Here is a 26,566-nt window from a genome sequence, read left to right as displayed (position 1 = left end):
AGATCCAGCTAGGCCAAGAGATGATGCTTTGGTGTTTTGTCTCCACAAATATTTTTGTTTTTGTAATATATTGTATTTAGAATATGTTCTAATTTTCAGTGCAAAATATAACCTTTGGAAAGGCATTGATGTATTGAATGGTTTTACAATGTGGTGAGAAATTAATATTTTCATCAATGTGCAGTACTGATCTTGTGTTTATATATATATATATATATATATATATATATATATATATATATATATATATATATATATATATATATATTCATGTACTTTACTCTAACAATATCTCTGAAAAAAAATCAAACCAGACTATATAATTAGAAAAGTATTAAAGTTACAAGTGTTTAAGATTGAGCACAGCAGTGTGTAAATGAATCAAACAGAATCAGAATGTATGAACCATGTGTGCTCCACACGGTGACAAAGTTGGGTTTTGTTAAATTAATGTAAAGTTTTGAATTTAAGTGTTTCTTTTTGCAAAATAATTGAGGTGTTCTGTTACTTGTGTATGTGGATCTGTGAATTGTGTGTAGTGTTTTGACAAAATGAGCCTTGTTTTTTAAAATTGTGCTTAAGTAATCGTAAAAAAAAAAAAAGTAAGATAACCAGAGGGCCCTGGGCTACAGCATTGTGGTGTATTTTTATTATTATAAAATTTGCCTTTTGCCAATTAAGTCAAAATTTGTCTTCTCGATAACATATACACAATAATATGCAAATTCACTCTTTGACTTTGGATCTAGATGGTAGGTAAAATGAGAGCAATAAAAAAACAAACAAACAAACAAACAAAAAAAAACCCTGAAACAAACATGCAAGGACCCCAATCCTTTCCCATCAAAACCCTCTTTTAAATGCTTATAGTAATAAAGGCAGCTCTAGCCCCAGACTACATTGCATGTTTGAGCTGTCTTAACTGAAAGTAACTTGAAATATTTCAGTGCCATTGTTCTGTATACATAAAAAATGCACTTTATTTTAGGGTCTTTTAACTAGTTCCTTATTACTATTAGCATTCATATGGCTAAAATATTGGCTATTTATTAGTACTTATAAAGCACATATTAATGCCTTATTCTGCATGATCTTATTCTACATTCTTTATCCTACCCAATACCTAAACCTAACAATGAACTATAATAAGCAGTAAATTAAGAGTTTATTGAGGTTATGGTTAATCATTTATATATGTGTTCCCTATACTGAAATGTTACCAAAATAATGTAATGTAATGTTAACCCATAAAGCTAAGTATTTTTTTAAGTTTGATAAGTAATCTGCTATGTCATGTTTATGACAGGTTATGATGTTTTGCTAATGTCAAGTTGTCATGACAAAGACACTGACAGGTTATGATGTATTGGTTTATGTTAAGTTGTCTTAACACAGACATCTCAAACAATGTCATCTTTGCATAGTTGCTAATGTTTTGACAGACGATCTAAAGTTCACAGCAAGAGAAGCTCTGAGTTCCTCATGTAGTGGGCAAATTCAACTGTTTCAATGTGAGATGAATCAATAAATGTTGCTTTTGGAGTAAGATAATATTACTCCGTCCTCATATTTTGATTTCAGCTCTAAGTGTAGTTTGAAAGAAGTCTTGTTTTATTATGTGTAAACATACAGGGTGCTACAGAGAGAGAAACATAGAATTTGTTAATGCGTTTGAAGTCACAATATACCATTCTGGCACTATTGAAATCACCAAGTAGCATACAACAAGATCAACTTTAAGTAGTTGTTGCAAACTTAGTATTGCATTTTATACATTTTTTTTATTTTTATGTAACATTCAGTATAAACTGTGTAGTATGTAATATTGAAAACAGCATTAGTTCTCTCTATATTAATCAGTTGCATAGAGCAGGAACCCGGTGAAAGTGTTGTAGTGGTTGTTGTCGTCACACAGAACGCAACCGGCTGGAAGAGCAACATCCACCCTGTCCCCTGCACGCAGCTGCACTGCTAGCAGAGCGCTAACACTGTCCTCCTGGTCTTGATTGTTCTTCTCACTCGGTGATGCAAGTGTGCGCCCATTCAGCCGGAGTCGAGCACAAGCAGCTAATGCAGCTCCAGCAGCACCAGCATCACTATAAACAGTTAGTGCCAGGCTGTAGACACCAGAACGTGGTGCTACAAAGACACCAGTGTTAGTGCTGTAGCCATCTCCCAAGTTAATAAATACACTGCCATACTTCACAACAGTGTCTTCTCGATTTGGGCCGACACATAGGCGTGTGTCAGTAAGAGCCACAGAGAAGGCACTCCGACTGGCTGTACAAACATAAGAAAAGGCAAAGTGACTCAGCCATTATTAACTTAGAAAAATTGTCACTATGGCACTTTCAGAAGGATATAGCAGTGCTAAGAAGAAAGTAGAACAGTGTTGTAATTTTAGGTAGGTTCATGTTTTAGGCTTTGGCCTAGAGGTAATTAAGGGTGTTTTCACACTTGGCAGGTTTGGTTTAATTAAAATGAACTCTGGTGCAATTGCTCTGTTAGTGCAGTTCATTTGAATAAATATGAACGCTGCCATCTGAACCCTGGTGCGCACCAGTTTTGACTCCTTTACACAATTTATATGCTTTTCACGAGTTGTCAGCTCTATTATATATCATCATATACAACGAGCGTATTTAGCCCAGCGCACAGAATAAAATATGTCATAAAAGCCGTTTTTTATCTTCAGGTTTGGTGTTAAAAATAACAGTGTGAATGCTAAGTGAAATAGGACTAAATGTATCATCTTCTTTTTTAGTCCTGACCAAAAAAACCAAGAGAACCGAACAACAAGTGTGTGAACACACCCTTAATATACATTAGATCCATTTTGCTATTGTCATGACAATTAATATGTGTTTAATAAATTGTTAAACCAAATAAAATAGTAACCACAATTCAATATACAAATACATGGAAGAAATAAGAATAATTGCTATGTAGTATATAAAATTATGATTCCATAGCTGTCAGCTTCATTAAGAATTCTGAACCTTCTAATAATAAATGTTAGCAGGCGATTTTCAAACTTAAATTTTGTTTAAAATGTTTAAAGATGTTTGAATAAAATGCATCCAACAGTTCAAGCTAATTTGAAGTTTGAATGCTAAGAATAGCAAGATTACTACAAATGGCTGTCTTACCACGGATATTGTTTAACACTGCATGGGCTCTCTCCAGTCCCTTTTCTAGCTCATTTAAGCTCAAGTTGAAAAACATCTCCATCTTCCACATCTGCTTCTGCATCAGGCAGCATCCACAAGACGCCACATCAGTCGGACACACTTCAGAGGCAAAGAGACAAGCATCATCATAGCTCACTACCCCTATGCTTGAATTGTTGTTTAAGGTTTTTATATTACATTTTTATTTGCATGTTTTTTTTTTTTTTTTTTTTTTTTTAAGTCACCATTCTCATTGGGGTCAACATCACTGGGTTCTCCCGGACCATTCCATGAAAAAATTCTGTCTTGTGCAAGTGCACATCCCAAAAGGCTTAAGATTACAAGGGCTAAAACATATAAAAGAAAGTTATATACATCCAGGAAATCCTGTACATAATTATATGCAATTGTATAAACAGGTGAAGGATTTAAAATGTAATTTAATTTATTTTAAAGTCAGTCTCACCTTTCATTTCTGCTGATGTCTCTTGACTGTGGTCTTACAGGAAGATGTGTTAACATCAACTTGAATAGATCTGGTTATAAAGGCTACACCTCCAGTCTTTCAATAGCAATGGGCAGGGCCTTTTGTGTGTATGAGTTTTCCATGCAATACAGTGCTGAATATGGGACAAGTATTGTTTTTCAGATAAAGCACATCATGTTATTCCCATGGCTGTTTTCTCTAGGGTACCACTTATACGTAAGTTTGTCTTTGAGCAGAGTATACCAAACAATGTACTGTATGTTGAATTGTAACAACAGTATGCAAAGTGCCTAAATGAACACTTGCCGTGTCAAATAATGGATTTTGACTAAGGTTGATCTAAGGTAAATGACAAATTATATTTTATTACAGCACCTAAATAATAGATTTAACAGGCAACAGGCTTTCTGCATGTTTCCTTTAATGGATACACCCAGCTCAGACCATATTAGCTCAATTAGCTCAATTGACCTTTTTGAAATAAGGAGGATAAAGAAAATGTATCTGGGAGGTTTCACGAATGGTTTGAAAACCACTGACTTAGGCCCAAATCTGCTACTACCTATTGCTGAGCTAAAGCCCATGGACATGTGTAGAAAACACGTGACGGGCTACCTCTTTTAGACTTGTTATACCAACCAATTTGCATCAAGTTTTACACCTGGTGCTGTGGCTTAGTTGGTCAAAGAGCCTGTCTCGTAAACAGGAGATCCTGGGTTCAAATCCCAGCAATGCCTAGGCCACATGATATGGGGGTGCTTTTCTTAATATATATTCTTATATGAAGGTCTTTGCGTGCCGGACAGCGTGCGTCGGCGCAAAACCGGAAAACTCGAGTTTAGATCCAAAAGGAAACGATATCAGATATTCCCTCATCCTTCAACAGAGGCCTGAATGTCCCTTAGGTTTTGGAAATAATCCCGTAACCTCTAAGGGACCTCTTTCATGATGTAATCAGCTATTTTCCTGACGGGCTGCCTCTTTTAGACTTTTTATACCAACCAATTTGCACCAAGCTTTACACCCGGCGGTGTGGCTTAGTTGGTCAAAGCGCCTGTCTTGTAAACAGGAGATCCTGGGTTCAAATCCCAGCAGTGCCTATGCCACAAGATGTGAGGGTGCTCATTTAAACTTTTCAAATAGGAAAACCTTTGGATGCCCAGCACTGCATATCTGCACCAAACTGGAACTCTAAGAAGGCCCTCAAAGCGTGGCTCTGTGGCGCAATGGATAGCGCATTGGACTTCTAGGTTGCCAACAAAGGTATTCAAAGGTTGTGGGTTCGAGTCCCACCAGAGGCGTGGTTTGCCTCTTTTGCTCAGATGTCTTTGTAAGACATTCTCATTTGCTCAGTTCACCTGTTCTAAACAAAGGGAGAGAACAAGAACGGTTTGAAAACCACTAGCGTAGGTCAAAATCTGCTACTACCTATTGTTGGCTACCTACCTGGCAAAAATTGCCTTCCGTTTATCCTAGCTGAGACAGTGTTTAGATGTACTGTAACTGGAGGTTCACAAAACATTTGACACACGAGTATTGAGAGTTTAGATCCAAACTGAAATGATCTGAGGTATTCCCTTATCCCTGAACAGAAGCCTGCACACGTTTCAGGTTTTGGAAAATAATCCTCAAACCTCAAAATGACCTATTCCATGATGTGCTGCCTCTTTTAGACTTTGGCTACAAAAGTTTTGATCCAGGCTGAGTACCCGGCGCTGTGGCTTAGTCGGTTAAAGCGCCTGTCTAGTAAACAGGAGATCCTGGGTTCGAATCCCAGCAGTGCCTAACCGGTGGGTTGTAGGAGTAGACCTTTGATCTTTTCAAATATAAAAGTCTCTGCAGGACAGACAGCCTGGACTTCTAGGTGGTAAACGAAGGCTTTATAAAGGTTGTTGCTGACTCCCACCAGAGGCACGAATGTTGTCTCTTTGCAAGACAGACGTTTGCTTCAACTTGGCATTTTCAAACTTTTTTTTCAGAAGCCTGCCCAGCACATTTGTTCTTGTTTTCCTTATTGGACACAGCCCAGTCACATCAGAGAGTACGTTACTAATCAGTCAATTGGTTAATTCACCTGTTTCAAATGAGAAAGATAACAAAAAAACGTGGTGCAGACAGGCTTGTAGAATGGTTGGAATGCCTCTGGCTTAGGCCAAAATCAGAAGAAAGCTCAAGAAACATTTGAGATGCGAGTATTGAGAGTGTAGAGCCAAAATCCAATGAGTTCCGACATTCCATTGAGGCCTGAGCGGCCCGTTATGTTTTGGAAATAATCCTCCTACCTCCAGGGGACCTCTTTCATGATGTAATCAGCTATCTCCTACCTCTTTTAGGCTTTTTATGCAAAGAAATTTCACCTAGCTTAGCAAGAGGCGCTGTGGCTTAGTTGGTCAAAGCGCCTGTCTCGTTAAACAGGAGATCCTGGGTTCAAATCCCAGCAGTGCCTAGGCCACAAGATATGGGGGTGCTTTTCTTAATATGAAGAGTTTATTTGCAAAAACAGATAACTCCATTTTTATGAATTCTCACAAATCATGTTTTTTTTATTGTGCATTCCAAGTAATAACAATCAAACTGCAGTTGGGCTGTTTTGATTAAGTAATGATAACTCTAAAAAATACAGGTAAATTAAAAAATTAAAATTCATTGAAAGTATGTTTTATATATATATTAAAAGTTTATTTTTTAGCAAAAGCAGATAACTCCAACAGTCGTTTTTTGGCAAAAGCAGATAACTCCAACATTTCATGTTTCATAGTTAAACAAAACCCAAGTAATTGCATTTAAAACACTCTCAAACACACATGTGCACACAAACGCACACACACACACACACCCACCCACCCACACACACACACACACACACACACACACACACACACACACACACACACACACACACACACACACACACACACACACACACACACACACAAACAGATCGGCACACACGTACACACACACACATACACACACGCGTGCACGCTCTCTCTCTCTCAAACACATACACACACACAGATCGGCACACAAGTACACACACACGCACTAATCCACACACGCACGTGCGCGCGCGCGCACACACACACAAGCAAAAGGACAACCAATTTTTCAGCATGTAAGTCGTGTATGATGTACAAGGACTTACAGGAGTCGAAATCATAAATCCTCGATCACTTTTAGTGAGCTTTGATAAAACTTCCCTCAGCTAGCGCGTCTTTTTGAAGTGACTAGAAGCCTTGTCACCTGACCTGAATACTGCGCGCTGATTCGCTAAAACGGACTTATTGGTTTCTGTCTGTACACAAACAAGGGCGCTTGTCGGCTTCTGCTGTAAAACGTGAACTTGCGATGCCTGAAAGTGGACAAAACCGGCTCTTCTGACAAAATTGATTTAGGGTACAGAACGTGCTATATATGGAGAATAATGCACAGCACTTAGTTCATTTTTTAAAAAAATGGCGTTTATCGGTTTTTGCAAATGAACTCTTCATATATATTCCCATATGAAGATCTTTGCGTGCCGGACAGCGTGCGTCAGCGCAAAACCGGAAAACTCGAGTTTAGATCCAAAAGGAAACGATATCAGATATTCCCTCATCCTTCAACAGAGGCCTGAATGTCCCTCAGGTTTTGGAAATAATCCCGTAACCTCTAAGGGACCTCTTTCATGATGAAATCAGCTATTTTCCTGACGGGCTGCCTCTTTTAGACTTTTTATACCAACCAATTTGCATCAGGCTTTACACCCGGTGATGTGGCTTAGTTGGTCAAAGCGCCTGTCTTGTAAACAGGAGATCCTGGGTTCAAATCCCAGCAGTGCCTATGCCACAAGATGTGAGGGTGCTCATTTAAACTTTTCAAATAGGAAAGCCTTTGGATGCCCAGCACTGCATATCTGCACCAAACTGGAACTCTAAGAAGGCCCTCAAAGCGTGGCTCTGTGGCGCAATGGATAGCGCATTGGACTTCTAGGTTGCCAATGGAGGTATTCAAAGGTTGTGGGTTCGAGTCCCACCAGAGTTGTGGTTTGCCTCTTTTGCTCAGATGTCTTTGTAAGACATTCTCATTTGCTCAGTTCACCTGTTCTAAACAAAGGGAGAGAACAAGAACGGTTTGAAAACCACTAGCGTAGGTCAAAATCTGCTACTACCTATTGTTGGCTACCTACCTGGCAAAAATTGCCTTCCGTTTATCCTAGCTGAGACAGTGTTTAGATGTACTGTAACTGGAGGTTCACAAAACATTTGACACACGAGTATTGAGAGTTTAGATCCAAACTGAAATGATCTGAGGTATTCCCTTATCCCTGAACAGAAGCCTGCACACGTTTCAGGTTTTGGAAAATAATCCTCAAACCTCAAAATGACCTATTCCATGATGTGCTGCCTCTTTTAGACTTTGGCTACAAAAGTTTTGATCCAGGCTGAGCACCAGGCGCTGTGGCTTAGTTGGTTAAAGCGCCTGTCTAGTAAACAGGAGATCCTGTGTTTGAATCCCAGCAGTGCCTAACTGGTGGGTTGTAGGAGTAGACTTTTGATCTTTTCAAATATAAAAATCTCTGCAGGACAGACAGCCTGGACTTCTAGGTGGTAAACGAAGGCTTTATAAAGGTTGTTGCTGACTCCCACCAGAGGCACGAATGTTGTCTCTTTGCAAGACAGACGTTTGCTTCAACTTGGCATTTTCAAACTTTTTTTCAGAAGCCTGCCCAGCACATTTGTTCTTGTTTTCCTTATTGGACACAGCCCAGTCAGATCAGAGAGTACGTTACTAATCAGTCAATTGGTTAATTCACCTGTTTCAAATGAGAAAGATAACAAAAAAACGTGGTGCAGACAGGCTTGAAGAATGGTTGGAATGCCTCTGGCTTAGGCCAAAATCAGAAGAAAGCTCAAGAAACATTTGAGATGCGAGTATTGAGAGTGTAGAGCCAAAATCCAATGAGTTCCGACATTCCATTGAGGCCTGAGCGGCCCGTTATGTTTTGGAAATAATCCTCCTACCTCCAGGGGACCTCTTTCATGATATAATCAGCTTTCTCCTACCTCTTTTAGGCTTTTTATGCAAAGAAATTTCACCTAGCTTAGCAAGAGGCGCTGTGGCTTAGTTGGTCAAAGCGCCTGTCTCGTAAACAGGAGATCCTGGGTTCAAATCCCAGCAGTGCCTAGGCCACATGATATGGGGATGCTTTTCTTAATATATATTCCCATATGAAGGTCTTTGCGTGCCGGACAGCGTGCGTCGGCGCAAAACCGGAAAACTCGAGTTTAGATCCAAAAGGAAACGATATCAGATATTCCCTCATCCTTCAACAGAGGCCTGAATGTCCCTCAGGTTTTGGAAATAATCCTCCTACCTCCAGGGGACGTTTTTCATGATGTAATCAGCTATCTCCTACCTCTTTTAGGATTTTTATGCAAAGAAATTTCACCTAGCTTAGCAAGAGGCGCTGTGGCTTAGTTGGTCAAAGCGCCTGTCTCGTAAACAGGAGATCCTGGGTTCAAATCCCAGCAGTGCCTAGGCCACATGATATGGGGGTGCTTTTCTTAATATATATTCCCATATGAAGGTCTTTGCGTGCCGGACAGCGTGCGTCGGCGCAAAACCGGAAAACTCGAGTTTAGATCCAAAAGGAAACGATATCAGATATTCCCTCATCCTTCAACAGAGGCCTGAATGTCCCTCAAGTTTTGGAAATAATCCTCCTACCTCCAGGGGACCTTTTTCATGATGTAATCAGCTATCTCCTACCTCTTTTAGGATTTTTATGCAAAGAAATTTCACCTAACTTAACAAGAGGCGCTGTGGCTTAGTTGGTCAAAGCGCCTGTCTCGTAAACAGGAGATCCTGGGTTCAAATCCCAGCAGTGCCTAGGCCACAAGATGTGAGGGTGCTCATTTAAACTTTTTCATTTGCTCAGTTCACCTGTTCTAAACAAAGGGAGAGAACAAGAACGGTTTGAAAACCACTAGCGTAGGTCAAAATCTGCTACTACCTATTGTATACCTGGCAAAAATTGCCTACCGTTTATCCTAGCTGAGACAGTGTTTAGATGTACTGCAAATGGAGGTTCACAAAACATTTGACACACGAGTATTGAGAGTTTAGATCCAAAATGAAATGATCTGAGGTATTCCCTTATCCCTGAACAGAAGCCTGCACACGTTTCAGGTTTTGGAAAATAATCCTCAAACCTCAAAATGACCTATTCCATGATGTGCTGCCTCTTTTAGACTTTGGCTACAAAAGTTTTGATCCAGGCTGAGCACCCGGCGCTGTGGCTTAGTTGGTTAAAGCGCCTGTTTAGTAAACAGGAGATCCTGGGTTCGAATCCCAGCAGTGCCTAACCGGTGGTTTGTAGAAGTAGACATTTGATCTTTTCAAATATAAAAGTCTCTGCAGGACAGACAGCCTGGACTTCTAGGTGGTAAACGAAGGCTTTATAAAGGTTGTTGCTGACTCCCACCAGAGGCACGAATGTTGTCTCTTTGCAAGACAGACATTGCTTCAACTTGGCATTTTCAAACTTTTTTTCAGAAGCATGCCCAGCACATTTGCTCTTGTTTTCCTTATTGGACACAGCCCAGTCAGATCAGAGAGTACATTACTAATCAGTCAATTGGTTAATTCACCTGTTTCAAATGAGAAAGATAACAAAAAAACGTGGTGCAGACAGGCTTGAAGAATGGTTGGAATGCCTGTGGCTTAGGCCAAAATCAGAAGAAAGCTCAAGAAACATTTGAGATGTGAGTATTGAGAGTGTAGAGCCAAAATCCAATGAGTTCCGACATTCCATTGAGGCCTGAGCGGCCCGTTATGTTTTGGAAATAATCCTCCTACCTCCAGGGGACCTCTTTCATGATGTAATCAGCTATCTCCTACCTCTTTTAGGCTTTTTAAGCAAAGAAATTTCATCTAGCTTAGCAAGAGGCGCTGTGGCTTAGTTGGTCAAAGCGCCTGTCTCGTAAACAGGAGATCCTGGGTTCAAATCCCAGCAGTGCCTAGGCCACATGATATGGGGGTGCTTTTTTTAATATATATTCACATATGAAGGTCTTTGCGTGCCGGACAGCGTGCGTCGGTGCAAAACCGGAAAACTCGAGTTTAGATCCAAAAGGAAACGATATCAGATATTCCCTCATCCTTCAACAGAGGCCTGAATGTCCTTCAGGTTTTGGAAATAATCCCGTAACCTCTAAGGGACCTCTTTCATGATGTAATCAGCTATTTTCCTGACGGGCTGCCTCTTTTAGACTTTTTATACCAACCAATTTGCATCAGGCTTTACACCCGGCGCTGTGGCTTAGTTGGTCAAAGCGCCTATCTTGTAAACAGGAGATCCTGGGTTCAAATCCCAGCAGTGCCTATGCCACAAGATGTGAGGGTGCTCATTTAAACTTTTCAAATAGGAAAACCTTTGGATGCCCAGCACTGCATATCTGCAGCAAACTGGAACTCTAAGAAGGCCCTCAAAGCGTGGCTCTGTGGCGCAATGGATAGCGCATTGGACTTCTAGGTTGCCAACGGAGGTATTCAAAGGTTGTGGGTTCGAGTCCCTTCAGAGTCGTGGTTTGCCTCTTTTGCTTAGATGTCTTTGTAAGACATTCTCATTTGCTCAGTTCACCTGTTCTAAACAAAGGGAGAGAACAAGAACGGTCTGAAAACCACTAGCGTAGGTCAAAATCTGCTACTACCTATTGTTGGCTACCTACCTGGCAAAAATTGCCTTCCGTTTATCCTAGCTGAGACAGTGTTTGGATGTACTGTAACTGGAGGTTCACAAAACATTTGACACAGGAGTATTGAGAGTTTAGATCCAAAATGAAATGATCTGAGGTATTCCCTTATCCCTGAACAGAAGCCTGCACACGTTTCAGGTTTTGGAAAATATTCCTCAAACCTCAAAACGACCTATTCCATGATGTGCCGCCTCTTTTAGACTTTGGCTACAAAAGTTTTGATCCAGGCTGAGCACCCGGCGCTGTGGCTTAGTTGGTTAAAGCGCCTGTCTAGTAAACAGGAGATCCTGGGTTCGAATCCCAGCAGTGCCTAACCGGTGGGTTGTAGGAGTAGACCTTTGATCTTTTCAAATATAAAAGTCTCTGCAGGACAGACAGCCTGGACTTCTAGGTGGTAAACGAAGGCTTTATAAAGGTTGTTGCTGACTCCCACCAGAGGCACGAATGTTGTCTCTTTGCAAGACAGACGTTTGCTTCAACTTGGCATTTTCAAACTTTTTTTCAGAAGCCTGCCCAGCACATTTGTTCTTGTTTTCCTTATTGGACACAGCCCAGTCAGATCAGAGAGTACGTTACTAATCAGTCAATTGGTTAATTCACCTGTTTCAAATGAGAAAGATAACAAAAAAACGTGGTGCAGACAGGCTTGAAGAATGGTTGGAATGCTTCTGGCTTAGGCCAAAATCAGAAGAAAGCTCAAGAAACATTTGAGATGCGAGTATTGAGAGTGTAGAGCCAAAATCCAATGAGTTCCGACATTCCATTGAGGCCTGAGCGGCCCGTTATGTTTTGGAAATAATCCTCCTACCGCCAGGGGACCTCTTTCATGATGTAATCAGCTATCTCCTACCTCTTTTAGGCTTTTTAAGCAAAGAAATTTCACCTAGCTTAGCAAGAGGCGCTGTGGCTTAGTTGGTCAAAGCGTCTGTCTCGTAAACAGGAGATCCTGGGTTCAAATCCCAGCAGTGCCTAGGCCACATGATATGGGGGTGCTCATTTAAACTTTTTCATTTGCTCAGTTCACCTGTTCTAAACAAAGGGAGAGAACAAGAATGGTTTGAAAACCACTAGCGTAGGTCAAAATCTGCTACTACCTATTGTTGGCTACCTACCTGGCAAAAATTGCCTTCCGTTTATCCTAGCTGAGACAGTGTTTAGATGTACTGTAACTGGAGGTTCACAAAACATTTGACACACGAGTATTGAGAGTTTAGATCCAAAATGAAATGATCTGAGGTATTCCCTTATCCCTGAACAGAAGCCTGCACACGTTTCAGGTTTTGGAAAATAATCCTCAAACCTCAAAATGACCTATTCCATGATGTGCTGCCTCTTTTAGACTTTGGCTACAAAAGTTTTGATCCAGGCTGAGCACCCGGCGCTGTGGCTTAGTTGGTTAAAGCGCCTGTCTAGTAAACAGGAGATCCTTGGTGCAAATCCCAGCAGTGCCTAGGCCACATGATATGGGGGTGCTTTTCTTAATATATATTACCATATGAAGGTCTTTGCGTGCCGGACAGCGTGCGTCGGCGCAAAACCGGAAAACTCGAGTTTAGATCCAAAAGGAAACGATATCAGATATTCCCTCATCCTTCAACAGAGGCCTGAATGTCCCTCAGGTTTTGGAAATAATCCCGTAACCTCTAAGGGACCTCTTTCATGATGTAATCAGCTATTTTCCTGACGGGCTGCCTCTTTTAGACTTTTTATACCAACCAATTTGCACCAGGCTTTACACCTGGCGCTGTGGCTTAGTTGGTCAAAGCGCCTGTCTTGTAAACAGGAGATCCTGGGTTCAAATCCCAGCAGTGCCTATGCCACAAGATGTGAGGGTGCTCATTTAAACTTTTCAAATAGGAAAACCTTTGGATGCCCAGCACTGCATGCATATCTGCACCAAACTGGAACTCTAAGAAGGCCCTCAAAGCGTGGCTCTGTGGCGCAATGGATAGCGCATTGGACTTCTAGGTTGCCAACGGAGGTATTCAAAGGTTGTGGGTTCGAGTCCCACCAGAGTCGTGGTTTGCCTCTTTTGCTCAGATGTCTTTGTAAGACATTCTCATTTGCTCAGTTCACCTGTTCTAAACAAAGGGAGAGAACAAGAACGGTTTGAAAACCACTAGCGTAGGTCAAAATCTGCTACTACCTATTGTTGGCTACCTACCTGGCAAAAATTGCCTTCCGTTTATCCTAGCTGAGACAGTGTTTAGATGTACTGTAACTGGAGGTTCACAAAACATTTGACACACGAGTATTGAGAGTTTAGATCCAAACTGAAATGATCTGAGGTATTCCCTTATCCCTGAACAGAAGCCTGCACACGTTTCAGGTTTTGGAAAATAATCCTCAAACCTCAAAATGACCTATTCCATGATGTGCTGCCTCTTTTAGACTTTGGCTACAAAAGTTTTGATCCAGGCTGAGCACCCGGCGCTGTGGCTTAGTTGGTTAAAGCGCCTGTCTAGTAAACAGGAGATCCTGGGTTCGAATCCCAGCAGTGCCTAACCGGTGGGTTGTAGGAGTAGACCTTTGATCTTTTCAAATATAAAAGTCTCTGCAGGACAGACAGCCTGGACTTCTAGGTGGTAAACGAAGGCTTTATAAAGGTTGTTGCTGACTCCCACCAGAGGCACGAATGTTGTCTCTTTGCAAGACAGACGTTTGCTTCAACTTGGCATTTTCAAACTTTTTTTCAGAAGCCTGCCCAGCACATTTGTTCTTGTTTTCCTTATTGGACACAGCCCAGTCAGATCAGAGAGTACGTTACTAATCAGTCAATTGGTTAATTCACCTGTTTCAAATGAGAAAGATAACAAAAAAACGTGGTGCAGACAGGCTTGTAGAATGGTTGGAATGCCTCTGGCTTAGGCCAAAATCAGAAGAAAGCTCAAGAAACATTTGAGATGCGAGTATTGAGAGTGTAGAGCCAAAATCCAATGAGTTCCGACATTCCATTGAGGCCTGAGCGGCCCGTTATGTTTTGGAAATAATCCTCCTACCTCCAGGGGACCTCTTTCATGATGTAATCAGCTATCTCCTACCTCTTTTAGGCTTTTTAAGCAAAGAAATTTCACCTAGCTTAGCAAGAGGCGCTGTGGCTTAGTTGGTCAAAGCGTCTGTCTCGTAAACAGGAGATCCTGGGTTCAAATCCCAGCAGTGCCTAGGCCATATGATATGGGGGTGCTCATTTAAACTTTTTCATTTGCTCAGTTCGCCTGTTCTAAACAAAGGGAGAGAACAAGAATGGTTTGAAAACCACTAGCGTAGGTCAAAATCTGCTACTACCTATTGTTGGCTACCTACCTGGCAAAAATTGCCTTCCGTTTATCCTAGCTGAGACAGTGTTTAGATGTACTGTAACTGGAGGTTCACAAAACATTTGACAAACGAGTATTGAGAGTTTAGATCCAAAATGAAATGATCTGAGGTATTCCCTTATCCCTGAACAGAAGCCTGCACACGTTTCAGGTTTTGGAAAATAATCCTCAAACCTCAAAATGACCTATTCCATGATGTGCTGCCTCTTTTAGACTTTGGCTACAAAAGTTTTGATCCAGGCTGAGCACCCGGCGCTGTGGCTTAGTTGGTTAAAGCGCCTGTCTAGTAAACAGGAGATCCTTGGTGCAAATCCCAGCAGTGCCTAGGCCACAAGATATGGGGGTGCTTTTCTTAATATATATTACCATATGAAGGTCTTTGCGTGCCGGACAGCGTGCGTCGGCGCAAAACCGGAAAACTCGAGTTTAGATCCAAAAGGAAACGATATCAGATATTCCCTCATCCTTCAACAGAGGCCTGAATGTCCCTCAGGTTTTGGAAATAATCCTCCTACCTCCAGGGGACCTTTTTCATGATGTAATCAGCTATCTCCTACCTCTTTTAGGATTTTTATGCAAAGAAATTTCACCTAGCTTAGCAAGAGGCGCTGTGGCTTAGTTGGTCAAAGCGCCTGTCTCGTAAACAGGAGATCCAGGGTTCAAATCCCAGCAGTGCCTAGGCCACATGATATGGGGGTGCTTTTCTTAATATATATTCCCATATGAAGGTCTTTGCGTGCCGGACAGCGTGCGTCGGCGCAAAACTGGAAAACTCGAGTTTAGATCCAAAAGGAAACGATATCAGATATTCCCTCATCCTTCAACAGAGGCCTGAATGTCCCTCAGGTTTGGGAAATAATCCCGTAACCTCTAAGGGACCTCTTTCATGATGTAATCAGCTATTTTCCTGACGGGCTGCCTCTTTTAGACTTTTTATACCAACCAATTTGCACCAGGCTTTACACCCGGCGCTGTGGCTTAGTTGGTCAAAGTGCCTGTCTTGTAAACAGGAGATCCTGGGTTCAAATCCCAGCAGTGCCTATGCCACAAGATGTGAGGGTGCTCATTTAAACTTTTCAAATAGGAAAACCTTTGGATGCCCAGCACTGCATATCTGCACCAAACTGGAACTCTAAGAAGGCCCTCAAAACATGGCTCTGTGGCGCAATGGATAGCGCATTGGACTTCTAGGTTGCCAACGGAGGTATTCAAAGGTTGTGGGTTCGAGTCCCACCAGAGTCGTGTTTTGCCTCTTTTGCTCAGATGTCTTTGTAAGACATGCTCATTTGCTCAGTTCACCTGTTCTAAACAAAGGGAGAGAACAAGAACGGTTTGAAAACCACTAGCGTAGGTCAAAATCTGCTACTACCTATTGTTGGCTACCTACCTGGCAAAAATTGCCTTCCGTTTATCCTAGCTGAGACAGTGTTTAGATGTACTGTAACTGGAGGTTCACAAAACATTTGACACACGAGTATTGAGAGTTTAGATCCAAACTGAAATGATCTGAGGTATTCCCTTATCCCTGAACAGAAGCCTGCACACGTTTCAGGTTTTGGAAAATAATCCTCAAACCTCAAAATGACCTATTCCATGATGTGCTGCCTCTTTTAGACTTTGGCTACAAAAGTTTTGATCCAGGCTGAGCACCAGGCGCTGTGGCTTAGTTGGTTAAAGCGCCTGTCTAGTAAACAGGAGATCCTGTGTTCAAATCCCAGCAGTGCCTAACTGGTGGGTTGTAGGAGTAGACTTTTGATCTTTTCAAATATAAAAATCTCTGCAGGACAGACAGCCTGGACTTCTAGGTGGTAAACGAAGGCTTTATAAAGGTTGTTGCTGACTCCCACCAGAGGCACGAATGTTGTCTCTTTGCAAGACAGACGTTTGCTTCAATTTGGCATTTTCAAACTTTTTTTCAGAAGCCTGCCCAGCACATTTGTTCTTGTTTTCCTTATTGGACACAGCCCAGTCAGATCAGAGAGTACGTTACTAATCAGTCAATTGGTTAATTCACCTGTTTCAAATGAGAAAGATAACAAAAAAACGTGGTGCAGACAGGCTTGAAGAATGGTTGGAATGCCTCTGGCTTAGGCCAAAATCAGAAGAAAGCTCAAGAAACATTTGAGATGCGAGTATTGAGAGTGTAGAGCCAAAATCCAATGAGTTCCGACATTCCATTGAGGCCTGAGCGGCCCGTTATGTTTTGGAAATAATCCTCCTACCTCCAGGGGACCTTTTTCATGATGTAATCAGCTATCTCCTACCTCTTTTAGGATTTTTATGCAAAGAAATTTCACCTAGCTTAGCAAGAGGCGCTGTGGCTTAGTTGGTCAAAGCGCCTGTCTCGTAAACAGGAGATCCTGGGTTCAAATCCCAGCAGTGCCTAGGCCACAAGATGTGAGGGTGCTCATTTAAACTTTTTCATTTGCTCAGTTCACCTGTTCTAAACAAAGGGAGAGAACAAGAACGGTTTGAAAACCACTAGCGTAGGTCAAAATCTGGTACTACCTATTGTATACCTGGCAAAAATTGCCTTCCGTTTATCCTAGCTGAGACAGTATTTAGATGTACTGCAAATGGAGGTTCACAAAACATTTGACACACGAGTATTGAGAGTTTAGATCCAAAATGAAATGATCTGAGGTATTCCCTTATCCCTGAACAGAAGCCTGCACACGTTTCAGGTTTTGGAAAATAATCCTCAAACCTCAAAATGACCTATTCCATGATGTGCTGCCTCTTTTAAACTTTGGCTACAAAAGTTTTGATCCAGGCTGAGCACCCGGAGCTGTGGCTTAGTTGGTTAAAGCGCCTGTCTAGTAAACAGGAGATCCTTGGTGCAAATCCCAGCAGTGCCTAGGCCACATGATATGGGGGTGCATTTCTTAATATATATTACCATATGAAGGTCTTTGCGTGCCGGACAGCGTGCGTCGGCGCAAAACCGGAAAACTCGAGTTTAGATCCAAAAGGAAACGATATCAGATATTCCCTCATCCTTCAACAGAGGCCTGAATGTCCCTCAGGTTTTGGAAATAATCCCGTAACCTCTAAGGGACCTCTTTCATGACGTAATCAGCTATTTTCCTGACGGGCTGCCTCTTTTAGACTTTTTATACCAACCAATTTGCACCAGGCTTTACACCCAGTGCTGTGGCTTAGTTGGTCAAAGCGCCTGTCTTGTAAACAGGAGATCCTGGGTTCAAATCGCAGCAGTGCCTATGCCACAAGATGTGAGGGTGCTCATTTAAACTTTTCAAATAAGAAAACCTTTGGATGCCCAGCACTGCTTATCTGCACCAAACTGGAACTCTAAGAAGGCCCTCAAAGCGTGGCTCTGTGGCGCAATGGATAGCGCATTGGACTTCTAGGTTGCCAACGGAGGTATTCAAAGGTTGTGGGTTCGAGTCCCACCAGAGTCGTGGTTTGCCTCTTTTGCTCAGATGTCTTTGTAAGACATTCTCATTTGCTCAGTTCACCTGTTCTAAACAAAGGGAGAGAACAAGAACGGTTTGAAAACCACTAGCGTAGGTCAAAATCTGCTACTACCTATTGTATACCTGGCAAAAATTGCCTTCCGTTTATCCTAGCTGAGACAGTGTTTAGATGTACTGCAAATGGAGGTTCACAAAACATTTGACACACGAGTATTGAGAGTTTAGATCCAAAATGAAATGAACTGAGGTATTCCCTTATCCCTGAACAGAAGCCTGCACACGTTTCAGGTTTTGGAAAATAATCCTCAAACCTCAAAATGACCTATTCCATGATGTGCTGCCTCTTTTAGACTTTGGCTACAAAAGTTTTGATCCAGGCTGAGCACCCGGCGCTGTGGCTTAGTTGGTTAAAGTGCCTGTTTAGTAAACAGGAGATCCTGGATTCGAATCCCAGCAGTGCCTAACCGGTGGGTTGTAGAAGTAGACATTTGATCTTTTCAAATATAAAAGTCTCTGCAGGACAGACAGCCTGGACTTCTAGGTGGTAAACGAAGGCTTTATAAAGGTTGTTGCTGACTCCCACCAGAGGCACGAATGTTGTCTCTTTGCAAGACAGACATTGCTTCAACTTGGCATTTTCAAACTTTTTTTCAGAAGCATGCCCAGCACATTTGCTCTTGTTTTCCTTATTGGACACAGCCCAGTCAGATCAGAGAGTACATTACTAATCAGTCAATTGGTTAATTCACCTGTTTCAAATGAGAAAGATAACAAAAAAACGTGGTGCAGACAGGCTTGAAGAATGGTTGGAATGCCTGTGGCTTAGGCCAAAATCAGAAGAAAGCTCAAGAAACATTTGAGATGTGAGTATTGAGAGTGTAGAGCCAAAATCCAATGAGTTCCGACATTCCATTGAGGCCTGAGCGGCCCGTTATGTTTTGGAAATAATCCTCCTACCTCCAGGGGACCTCTTTCATGATGTAATCAGCTATCTCCTACCTCTTTTAGGCTTTTTAAGCAAAGAAATTTCATCTAGCTTAGCAAGAGGCGCTGTGGCTTAGTTGGTCAAAGCGCCTGTCTCGTAAACAGGAGATCCTGGGTTCAAATCCCAGCAGTGCCTAGGCCAGATGATATGGGGGTGCTTTTTTTAATATATATTCACATATGAAGGTCTTTGCGTGCCGGACAGCGTGCGTCGGCGCAAAACCGGAAAACTCGAGTTTAGATCCAAAAGGAAACGATATCAGATATTCCCTCATCCTTCAACAGAGGCCTGAATGTCCCTCAGGTTTTGGAAATAATCCCGTAACCTCTAAGGGACCTCTTTCATGATGTAATCAGCTATTTTCCTGACGGGCTGCCTCTTTTAGACTTTTTATACCAACCAATTTGCATCAGGCTTTACACCCGGCGCTGTGGCTTAGTTGGTCAAAGCGCCTGTCTTGTAAACAGGAGATCCTGGGTTCAAATCCCAGCAGTGCCTATGCCACAAGATGTGAGGGTGCTCATTTAAACTTTTCAAATAGGAAAACCTTTGGATGCCCAGCACTGCATATCTGCACCAAACTGGAACTCTAAGAAGGCCCTCAAAGCGTGGCTCTGTGGCGCAATGGATAGCGCATTGGACTTCTAGGTTGCCAACGGAGGTATTCAAAGGTTGTGGGTTTGAGTCCCACCAGAGTTGTGGTTTGCCTCTTTTGCTCAGATGTCTTTGTAAGACATTCTCATTTGCTCAGTTCACCTGTTCTAAACAAAGGGAGAGAACAAGAACGGTTTGAAAACCACTAGCGTAGGTCAAAATCTGCTACTACCTATTGTTGGCTACCTACCTGGCAAAAATTGCCTTCCGTTTATCCTAGCTGAGACAGTGTTTGGATGTACTGTAACTGGAGGTTCACAAAACATTTGACACACGAGTATTGAGAGTTTAGATCCAAAATGAAATGATCTGAGGTATTCCCTTATCCCTGAACAGAAGCCTGCACACGTTTCAGGTTTTGGAAAATATTCCTCAAACCTCAAAATGACCTATTCCTTGATGTGCCGCCCCTTTTAGACTTTGGCTACAAAAGTTTTGATCCAGGCTGAGCACCCGGCGCTGTGGCTTAGTTGGTTAAAGAGCCTGTCTAGTAAACAGGAGATCCTGGGTTCGAATTCCAGCAGTGCCTAACCGGTGGGTTGTAGGAGTAGACGTTTGATCTTTTCAAATATAAAAGTCTCTGCAGGACAGACAGCCTGGACTTCTAGGTGGTAAACGAAGGCTTTATAAAGGTTGTTGCTGACTCCCACCAGAGGCACGAATGTTGTCTCTTTGCAAGACAGACGTTTGCTTCAACTTGGCATTTTCAAACTTTTTTTCAGAAGCCTGCCCAGCACATTTGTTCTTGTTTTCCTTATTGGACACAGCCCAGTCAGATCAGAGAGTACGTTACTAATCAGTCAATTGGTTAATTCACCTGTTTAAAATGAGAAAGATAACAAAAAAACGTGGTGCAGACAGGCTTGAAGAATGGTTGGAATGCCTCTGGCTTAGGCCAAAATCAGAAGAAAGCTCAAGAAACATTTGAGATGCGAGTATTGAGAGTGTAGAGCCAAAATCCAATGAGTTCCGACATTCCATTGAGGCCTGAGCGGCCCGTTATGTTTTGGAAATAATCCTCCTACCGCCAGGGGACCTCTTTCATGATGTAATCAGCTATCTCCTACCTCTTTTAGGCTTTTTAAGCAAAGAAATTTCACCTAGCTTAGCAAGAGGCGCTGTGGCTTAGTTGGTCAAAGCGTCTGTCTCGTAAACAGGAGATCCTGGGTTCAAATCCCAGCAGTGCCTAGGCCACATGATATGGGGGTGCTTTTCTTAATATATATTCCCATATGAAGGTCTTTGCGTGCCGGACAGCGTGCGTCGGCGCAAAACCGGAAAACTCGAGTTTAGATCCAAAAGGAAACGATATCAGATATTCCCTCATCCTTCAACAGAGGCCTGAATGTCCCTCAGGTTTTGGAAATAATCCCGTAACCTCTAAGGGACCTCTTTCATGATGTAATCAGCTATTTTCCTGACGGGCTGCCTCTTTTAGACTTTTTATACCAACCAATTTGCACCAGGCTTTACACCCGGCGCTGTGGCTTAGTTGGTCAAAGCGCCTGTCTTGTAAACAGGAGATCCTGGGTTCAATTCCCAGCAGTGCCTATGCCACAAGACGTGAGGGTGCTCATTTAAACTTTTCAAATAGGAAAACCTTTGGATGACCAGCACTGCATATCTGCACCAAACTGGAACTCTAAGAAGGCCCTCAAAGCGTGGCTCTGTGGCGCTCCCTGCCACCTGTAGATTGTGGTTATTCATGGTTGTGACAGCCAATCACGTTCCCGGCTGCAACCAAGAATCGAATGCTATGGCCAATCAGCGCTCGTATCACAACCATGATTCCCCCAGTAACAACCAGGAATCGACCAATCAACGTCGGAGACCTGCATACATGGCTGGAGAAGGTGATGACGTTCGTCAATTAACTTGACTATTTTTTTTTTTAAAATAAAGTGGCAAATATATATAGATGTTTTAAATGAATAATCTGTTGCTCAGACTATCTAATAATTCAGGTAATTAATACAAAATATTATTAAAAAATAAGGTATGTTAGATCTCTATAGATTATCCTATTGATATCGTTCATCGATTAACTTCTGATCAACATTTGCAAAGTAAGTCAGTCTTTTGTCGATAAAAATAAAGGGGCAATTATATATATAGTTGTTTTGGTAACACTTTACAACAAGATTCATTAGTTAAACATTAGTACATGTATAACTAACATGAACTAACCATGAGCAATACATTTATTACCGTATTTAATAATCTTTGTTAACATTAGTTAATGAAAATACAGCTGTTCTGTGTTTGTTCATGATAGTTCACAGTGCCTTAACTAATGTTAACAAGATTTTAATAATGTGTTAGTAAATGTTGAAATTAATATTAACAAAGATTAATAAATGCTGTAAAATAAGTGCAGTTCATTATAAGTTAATATTTACTAATGTAGTTTACTGTTAACTAATTAACCTTATTGTAAACTGTTACTTTTGTTTTAAAAGAATAACCTGAAGCTCAGACTAGCTAATAATTCAGGCAATTAATACAAAATGTTATTACAAAATATTATATATTTTTTTATAGATTAGCTGACCAAGCAGAATATAAAGTATATACTGTTATAGTTTACTACAGCTTTACCAGCTGCAACATTAAAATGATTCTTACACAGTAATACATCACTAATTATAATCCAATAATATAGTGTACATTATGATTCTACTTTTAGTACTTTAAGTATGTTTTGATGCTAAACTTTGTTGTTTTAGCTAAGTAAAAATTTGAATGCATGACCTTTACATGTTATAGAGCAGAGGGTTTCAAAGTGGGGAAAATCTTTTCAGGGGAGGTTCAGTGAATGGAAGTGAAAAATCCGTCTTCAAAAGGAGATAACATAGAAAAAAAATTTACTTCAAAAGGAGATAGAATAGACTAAACTTTCCCTTATCCACTACCCATTACTTACTTGAAAAATCTTCTGTCTCAGGTGGGACAAAAGTTTAGTGGTATAATATGTATATAGTATTTAATGGTAAAAAAAAATTTGAAACAATTTCCTCTTACTCTGGAATGATTCTGAAATGTTAGCTAACATTTTGAGCCTGTTGGAAATATACAGGCAAAGCATTATATAAAATCAACATCATCAAGGGTATCATAAATATAGTAATGTAATATAAATTACACAGCTGCATTAACTAATGTGTTACCAAATGTGTTTGCTTCTCTATAGTCTTTATATCTTCACATTTTAATTTTGATGGAACCGCGCTTCAGGAGACGGGCTGATGGCAGCCTGAATCTGGCCGATACATTGGAAGCGGCAAAGGTAAAGGAGGCCAACAAGGGAAAGCCGTACACGAGACCCCTGTCCCCGGAGATAGTGCTGAACAAGGCCAAGAAAAGCTTAATTATGCACCACGGAGATCTAGCGAACCGAAAGCACCTGCTAGGTTTCTTTGAAATCCAGTTTGGTGTATTTCGTGGGCAAACATTCAGGTGGGTGGCTGAAAATGCTCTGGGGTATGCTGCTTACCTGGTGGCAGCTATGAAGAGGGACCCCACAGGAGGCAGCAAAGACTCCCAAGAACATGCCCACAACAAGGGGAGTTTTAGGGAGTATATTGAGCTATTTCCTTCTGGCAGAATTGCCATTGCCTTGAAGGAAGAGCAATATGCTGAGAAAGCTCCCCAGCACGCTGCCGCCACCCAGCTCACTCCTCCCACCCAGCACGCTGCCGCCACCCAGCTCACTCCTCCCACCCAGTACGCTGCCGCCACCCAGCTCACTCCTCCCACCCAGTACGCTGCCGCCACCCAGCTCACTCCTCCCACCCAGTACGCTGCCGCCACCCAGCTCACTCCTCCCACCCAGCTCACTCCCATGACCCAGCACACCGCCACCACCCATACTTCCACCGCCTCTCTCCGCTCCCTCTTGGTTACCAGGTTGCCTAACCAGAAAAGTCTGACTAAGACTGTAGAAAGGCTGGTTTCCCCCCACAAAGCTACACCTTGTAAGCAAAGATTTATTTGTATAACACTTTTTTGGTTTGTTAAGGATTTATTGCTGTTCAGTAGTCATGTTTATCTCTTTGTCCTGTGTTTTGTTTTATAGCTTTGGCCCAAGCACGTGCGAAGCCCTCAGCCACCCTCACCCGACCGGCCGCTTCCATTGAGGGAGCCACAGGGCCCTCAGCCACCCTCACCCGACCGGCCGCTTCCATTGAGGGAGCCACAGGGCCCTCAGCCACCCTCACCCGACCGGCCGCTTCCATTGAGGGAGCCACAGGGCCCTCAGCCACCCTCACCCGACCGGCCGCTTCCATTGAGGGAGCCACAGGACCCTCAGCCACCCTCACCCGACCGGCCGCTTCCATTGAGGGAACCACAGGGTCCTCAGCCACCCTCGCCCTCCCCACTGAGATAGATGACAGCACACTGCTGGCAGAGGCAACTGTGTTTGAGGAGGCATATGTGGCATGTATGTTTATACTTAATTTAAACATACAACAAAATATGTTCCTTTCTAGAAATAATAAAGTGAAGCAATGTGAATTTATATATGTTTATTTATGTGTTTATTTCTGTTTTTGTTTTGTTTTTTTTCCAGCACAACGAGTCTGTCTTCCAGCTGGATGGATACACACCCTGCCTGAAGTGGATCAGAGGTGGATATCCAAAGCCCTGTTCAGGTGGACAGCACAGGGGCATCCTGAGCTGATCTTTAGCAGGGTGGACAAACTTTGGTGGTATCCTCCACAGGTGCCACCGAAGACCAGTAATTCTCCTTCCTTGGAGAATTACTTTGGCCATCCCTTGCTGCTCTGGATGCCACGAAAACTGTGGCAAGTGAAGCTGACCTGTCCCCATCCAGACTGTCAGAAAGACCTTCTGACCTCAGCTGGCTTGCATCAAAAGATCAGGCAGGTGGTTGCCTTGGGTAAGATGTACTTTGTGGCATCTGAGTACCTGGCCTGCCGAAGATGTAAGAGGAAGGTCATCAGCTGGAGCCATGGTATCGTCTCCCAACTCGACATTGGCCACAGGGTGCAGTTCCCTTGTATTCTTACATCAAAACTTGCATGTGACCTGGAGGTAGTAAGTTTGATGCGCCAACGAGGGCTGGGAAACAGCAGCAGCCAGATCCAGTGCAAGCTGCAGGAACGTCATGCTGAGGTCTGGTTGCAAAAGACAGTCCAGTATCTGACAGATTGCATGGGGATTGCCAGTGCTGTCACGTCGAGCCTGATCCTGCCTGTGACATTTGAACCTGCTCCTTCAATGCCTTCTATCCCTAAGCACCGGTGGCTGATGCAGGTGTATGCCCAGGATGTCCTGCAAAGGCTGGATGAGAACAAGACCTCTATCACATCACAATATGGTCGGATCTTAAAAATGGATTCAACAAAAAAAGTGGCCAGAAAACTAGCCGGACGCAGCTATGGCACAGCTACCTGGGCAACCAATGTTGGAAATGAGTATGGACAGGTGATCATGTCCGTACTCACAGCCAGTGAAGGTTTTGGTCTCGGACCAATGATTGAAGGCCTCATCAAGCGATACAGAGTGGCTGGGGTGGCTCCTCCCGAGGTACTGTATGTCGACCGAGACTGCTGTGGCAACACTCTTCTGAGGAGGATGTTTGAAGAGTGGGAGCAAATGACCATCCGGTTAGATGTATGGCACTTTATGCAGAGGTTTTCTGTGGGTTGCACCACCGACTCTCATCAGTTGTATGCCACATTTATGAGTCGCCTCAGCCACTGTATTTTCATGTGGGACCAGGGGGACTTGACGGCCCTGAAGAAGGCGAAGCGTGCAGAGCTAGAAGCTGACCGGAAACCATCATCCGAGGCTGATGTGCTGCGCTGTATCAGCCGTAGCGAGCTAGCCCTACATTGCAGGAGGACCACCCGTGGTACCAAGGAGACCTTGGCGATGATTGAGAGCCATATTCAGGCCTTTGATGGAGATGCTGGTCGTGACACTCTTGGAGTCCCACTAATAAACTCAGCCCGGATGAGGGAGATCTTAAAGTCCCAGCGGAAGCATGTGGCCTACATCCAGGATCCTCTAGGTGTGCAGCTCTACATGCAGACAGGCACTGTAGTGAAGGGAGGGCACCGGCTGCCAACCTACCGCTGTGCCAGAGGTTCCACTTCGCTTGAGTCTTTTCACCTGCACCTTAACAGATTCATCCCAGGTAAATAAGCAACTTAACTGAATTATTAAAATAAGATTTGATTTAATTATATATTGAAATAATAATGAGAATTGTAAGAACAGCTATTTGTGTATTTATATGAAATTTTGGTGGTCTTTTTTTTTCTTTTTTGAATTTACAGGTACACTGGCTAGTGACACCTTCTTCCAGGCGTATCTTTTGGATGGACTTGCAAGGTGGAATGAGGACCGGGCTGTGGCAGCAACAACTGATGAGCAGCAGCCACATTCCTACAATCATCTTCTGCGTCATGCTGTCAATACTCTTGCAGAGAAGGTTATGGGCATGAAAATCACCCCTTATGTTGAGCCAAGAAAGTACACTGGTAGATAACTATTTGTTGTTTTTGTTTCATTCAAGTGTACACATACCATTTAACCACTGAGTTATAATATAATATCTTGGTATATTATTTAATTGTCAATGTTTTAATATTTTAAAGGTGAGCTTATTGGAGTGGAATACCTTTACCAGCAAACTGGTAACGTTCTGCAGGACTACAAGTTGGCCATTGAAGAGTTAGAGACCACTGAGGTTGTTATAGAGGAGGGTGAAGATTATGCTGAATTTGAGGAGTTTCAGGACATCACTGT

The 26,566-nt window shown here is 42.5% G+C and overlaps 1 protein-coding gene and 36 non-coding genes across 37 annotated transcripts; 36 read left to right on the top strand and 1 right to left on the bottom strand.

Annotated features, from left to right (window-relative positions):
• Positions 1-1,852: 1,852 nt before the first annotated feature.
• On the bottom strand, positions 1,853-21,496 carry cbln20 (cerebellin 20). Its single transcript, XM_067364458.1, has 4 exons — positions 21,425-21,496; positions 3,416-3,557; positions 3,150-3,290; positions 1,853-2,280 (listed from the first exon to the last, which is right to left on the bottom strand). The coding sequence occupies exons 1-4, from the start codon at positions 21,494-21,496 to the stop codon at positions 1,853-1,855; spliced, it is 783 nt and encodes a 260-aa protein (XP_067220559.1).
• On the top strand, positions 4,321-4,394 carry trnat-cgu (transfer RNA threonine (anticodon CGU)). The gene has a single exon. It is a non-coding gene; the product is annotated as a tRNA-Thr (tRNA).
• Positions 4,684-4,757, top strand: trnat-ugu (transfer RNA threonine (anticodon UGU)). The gene has a single exon. It is a non-coding gene; the product is annotated as a tRNA-Thr (tRNA).
• On the top strand, positions 4,870-4,958 carry trnar-ucu (transfer RNA arginine (anticodon UCU)). The gene is given in 2 exon segments: positions 4,870-4,906; positions 4,923-4,958. It is a non-coding gene; the product is annotated as a tRNA-Arg (tRNA).
• On the top strand, positions 5,369-5,442 carry trnat-agu (transfer RNA threonine (anticodon AGU)). The gene has a single exon. It is a non-coding gene; the product is annotated as a tRNA-Thr (tRNA).
• Positions 7,406-7,479, top strand: trnat-ugu (transfer RNA threonine (anticodon UGU)). The gene has a single exon. It is a non-coding gene; the product is annotated as a tRNA-Thr (tRNA).
• Positions 7,592-7,680, top strand: trnar-ucu (transfer RNA arginine (anticodon UCU)). The gene is given in 2 exon segments: positions 7,592-7,628; positions 7,645-7,680. It is a non-coding gene; the product is annotated as a tRNA-Arg (tRNA).
• On the top strand, positions 8,091-8,164 carry trnat-agu (transfer RNA threonine (anticodon AGU)). Its single transcript has one exon. It is a non-coding gene; the product is annotated as a tRNA-Thr (tRNA).
• Positions 8,750-8,823, top strand: trnat-cgu (transfer RNA threonine (anticodon CGU)). The gene has a single exon. It is a non-coding gene; the product is annotated as a tRNA-Thr (tRNA).
• On the top strand, positions 9,103-9,176 carry trnat-cgu (transfer RNA threonine (anticodon CGU)). The gene has a single exon. It is a non-coding gene; the product is annotated as a tRNA-Thr (tRNA).
• On the top strand, positions 9,456-9,529 carry trnat-cgu (transfer RNA threonine (anticodon CGU)). Its single transcript has one exon. It is a non-coding gene; the product is annotated as a tRNA-Thr (tRNA).
• trnat-agu (transfer RNA threonine (anticodon AGU)) lies at positions 9,929-10,002 on the top strand. The gene has a single exon. It is a non-coding gene; the product is annotated as a tRNA-Thr (tRNA).
• On the top strand, positions 10,587-10,660 carry trnat-cgu (transfer RNA threonine (anticodon CGU)). Its single transcript has one exon. It is a non-coding gene; the product is annotated as a tRNA-Thr (tRNA).
• On the top strand, positions 10,950-11,023 carry trnat-ugu (transfer RNA threonine (anticodon UGU)). Its single transcript has one exon. It is a non-coding gene; the product is annotated as a tRNA-Thr (tRNA).
• trnar-ucu (transfer RNA arginine (anticodon UCU)) lies at positions 11,136-11,224 on the top strand. Its single transcript is given in 2 exon segments — positions 11,136-11,172; positions 11,189-11,224. It is a non-coding gene; the product is annotated as a tRNA-Arg (tRNA).
• trnat-agu (transfer RNA threonine (anticodon AGU)) lies at positions 11,635-11,708 on the top strand. Its single transcript has one exon. It is a non-coding gene; the product is annotated as a tRNA-Thr (tRNA).
• Positions 12,294-12,367, top strand: trnat-cgu (transfer RNA threonine (anticodon CGU)). Its single transcript has one exon. It is a non-coding gene; the product is annotated as a tRNA-Thr (tRNA).
• trnat-agu (transfer RNA threonine (anticodon AGU)) lies at positions 12,774-12,847 on the top strand. Its single transcript has one exon. It is a non-coding gene; the product is annotated as a tRNA-Thr (tRNA).
• trnat-ugu (transfer RNA threonine (anticodon UGU)) lies at positions 13,137-13,210 on the top strand. Its single transcript has one exon. It is a non-coding gene; the product is annotated as a tRNA-Thr (tRNA).
• trnar-ucu (transfer RNA arginine (anticodon UCU)) lies at positions 13,327-13,415 on the top strand. The gene is given in 2 exon segments: positions 13,327-13,363; positions 13,380-13,415. It is a non-coding gene; the product is annotated as a tRNA-Arg (tRNA).
• trnat-agu (transfer RNA threonine (anticodon AGU)) lies at positions 13,826-13,899 on the top strand. Its single transcript has one exon. It is a non-coding gene; the product is annotated as a tRNA-Thr (tRNA).
• On the top strand, positions 14,485-14,558 carry trnat-cgu (transfer RNA threonine (anticodon CGU)). Its single transcript has one exon. It is a non-coding gene; the product is annotated as a tRNA-Thr (tRNA).
• Positions 14,965-15,038, top strand: trnat-agu (transfer RNA threonine (anticodon AGU)). Its single transcript has one exon. It is a non-coding gene; the product is annotated as a tRNA-Thr (tRNA).
• Positions 15,318-15,391, top strand: trnat-cgu (transfer RNA threonine (anticodon CGU)). Its single transcript has one exon. It is a non-coding gene; the product is annotated as a tRNA-Thr (tRNA).
• trnat-ugu (transfer RNA threonine (anticodon UGU)) lies at positions 15,681-15,754 on the top strand. The gene has a single exon. It is a non-coding gene; the product is annotated as a tRNA-Thr (tRNA).
• trnar-ucu (transfer RNA arginine (anticodon UCU)) lies at positions 15,867-15,955 on the top strand. Its single transcript is given in 2 exon segments — positions 15,867-15,903; positions 15,920-15,955. It is a non-coding gene; the product is annotated as a tRNA-Arg (tRNA).
• trnat-agu (transfer RNA threonine (anticodon AGU)) lies at positions 16,366-16,439 on the top strand. The gene has a single exon. It is a non-coding gene; the product is annotated as a tRNA-Thr (tRNA).
• trnat-cgu (transfer RNA threonine (anticodon CGU)) lies at positions 17,025-17,098 on the top strand. The gene has a single exon. It is a non-coding gene; the product is annotated as a tRNA-Thr (tRNA).
• On the top strand, positions 17,861-17,934 carry trnat-ugu (transfer RNA threonine (anticodon UGU)). The gene has a single exon. It is a non-coding gene; the product is annotated as a tRNA-Thr (tRNA).
• On the top strand, positions 18,047-18,135 carry trnar-ucu (transfer RNA arginine (anticodon UCU)). The gene is given in 2 exon segments: positions 18,047-18,083; positions 18,100-18,135. It is a non-coding gene; the product is annotated as a tRNA-Arg (tRNA).
• trnat-agu (transfer RNA threonine (anticodon AGU)) lies at positions 18,539-18,612 on the top strand. The gene has a single exon. It is a non-coding gene; the product is annotated as a tRNA-Thr (tRNA).
• Positions 19,197-19,270, top strand: trnat-cgu (transfer RNA threonine (anticodon CGU)). The gene has a single exon. It is a non-coding gene; the product is annotated as a tRNA-Thr (tRNA).
• Positions 19,560-19,633, top strand: trnat-ugu (transfer RNA threonine (anticodon UGU)). Its single transcript has one exon. It is a non-coding gene; the product is annotated as a tRNA-Thr (tRNA).
• trnar-ucu (transfer RNA arginine (anticodon UCU)) lies at positions 19,746-19,834 on the top strand. The gene is given in 2 exon segments: positions 19,746-19,782; positions 19,799-19,834. It is a non-coding gene; the product is annotated as a tRNA-Arg (tRNA).
• On the top strand, positions 20,245-20,318 carry trnat-agu (transfer RNA threonine (anticodon AGU)). Its single transcript has one exon. It is a non-coding gene; the product is annotated as a tRNA-Thr (tRNA).
• On the top strand, positions 20,904-20,977 carry trnat-cgu (transfer RNA threonine (anticodon CGU)). The gene has a single exon. It is a non-coding gene; the product is annotated as a tRNA-Thr (tRNA).
• trnat-ugu (transfer RNA threonine (anticodon UGU)) lies at positions 21,267-21,340 on the top strand. The gene has a single exon. It is a non-coding gene; the product is annotated as a tRNA-Thr (tRNA).
• Positions 21,497-26,566: the final 5,070 nt, after the last annotated feature.

This window comes from Chanodichthys erythropterus, chromosome 17 (assembly GCF_024489055.1).
Source record: "Chanodichthys erythropterus isolate Z2021 chromosome 17, ASM2448905v1, whole genome shotgun sequence".
NCBI lineage: Eukaryota > Metazoa > Chordata > Actinopteri > Cypriniformes > Xenocyprididae > Chanodichthys > Chanodichthys erythropterus.
This window is presented reverse-complemented; position numbering and strand designations above follow the sequence as displayed.

Excerpts from the sequence above, each read along its gene's own strand:
- cbln20 (XM_067364458.1), bottom strand. The coding sequence starts at position 21,496 with ATGAATAACCACAATCTACAGGTGGCAGGGAGCGCCACAGAGCCACGC. Across the intron at positions 3,558-21,424 it reads AGGGCCTTCTTAGAGTTCCA|GATTTCCTGGATGTATATAA; the intron begins GTTTGGTGCAGA and ends AATTATGTACAG. Across the intron at positions 2,281-3,149 it reads AGTGTTAAACAATATCCGTG|CCAGTCGGAGTGCCTTCTCT; the intron begins GTAAGACAGCCA and ends ATGTTTGTACAG.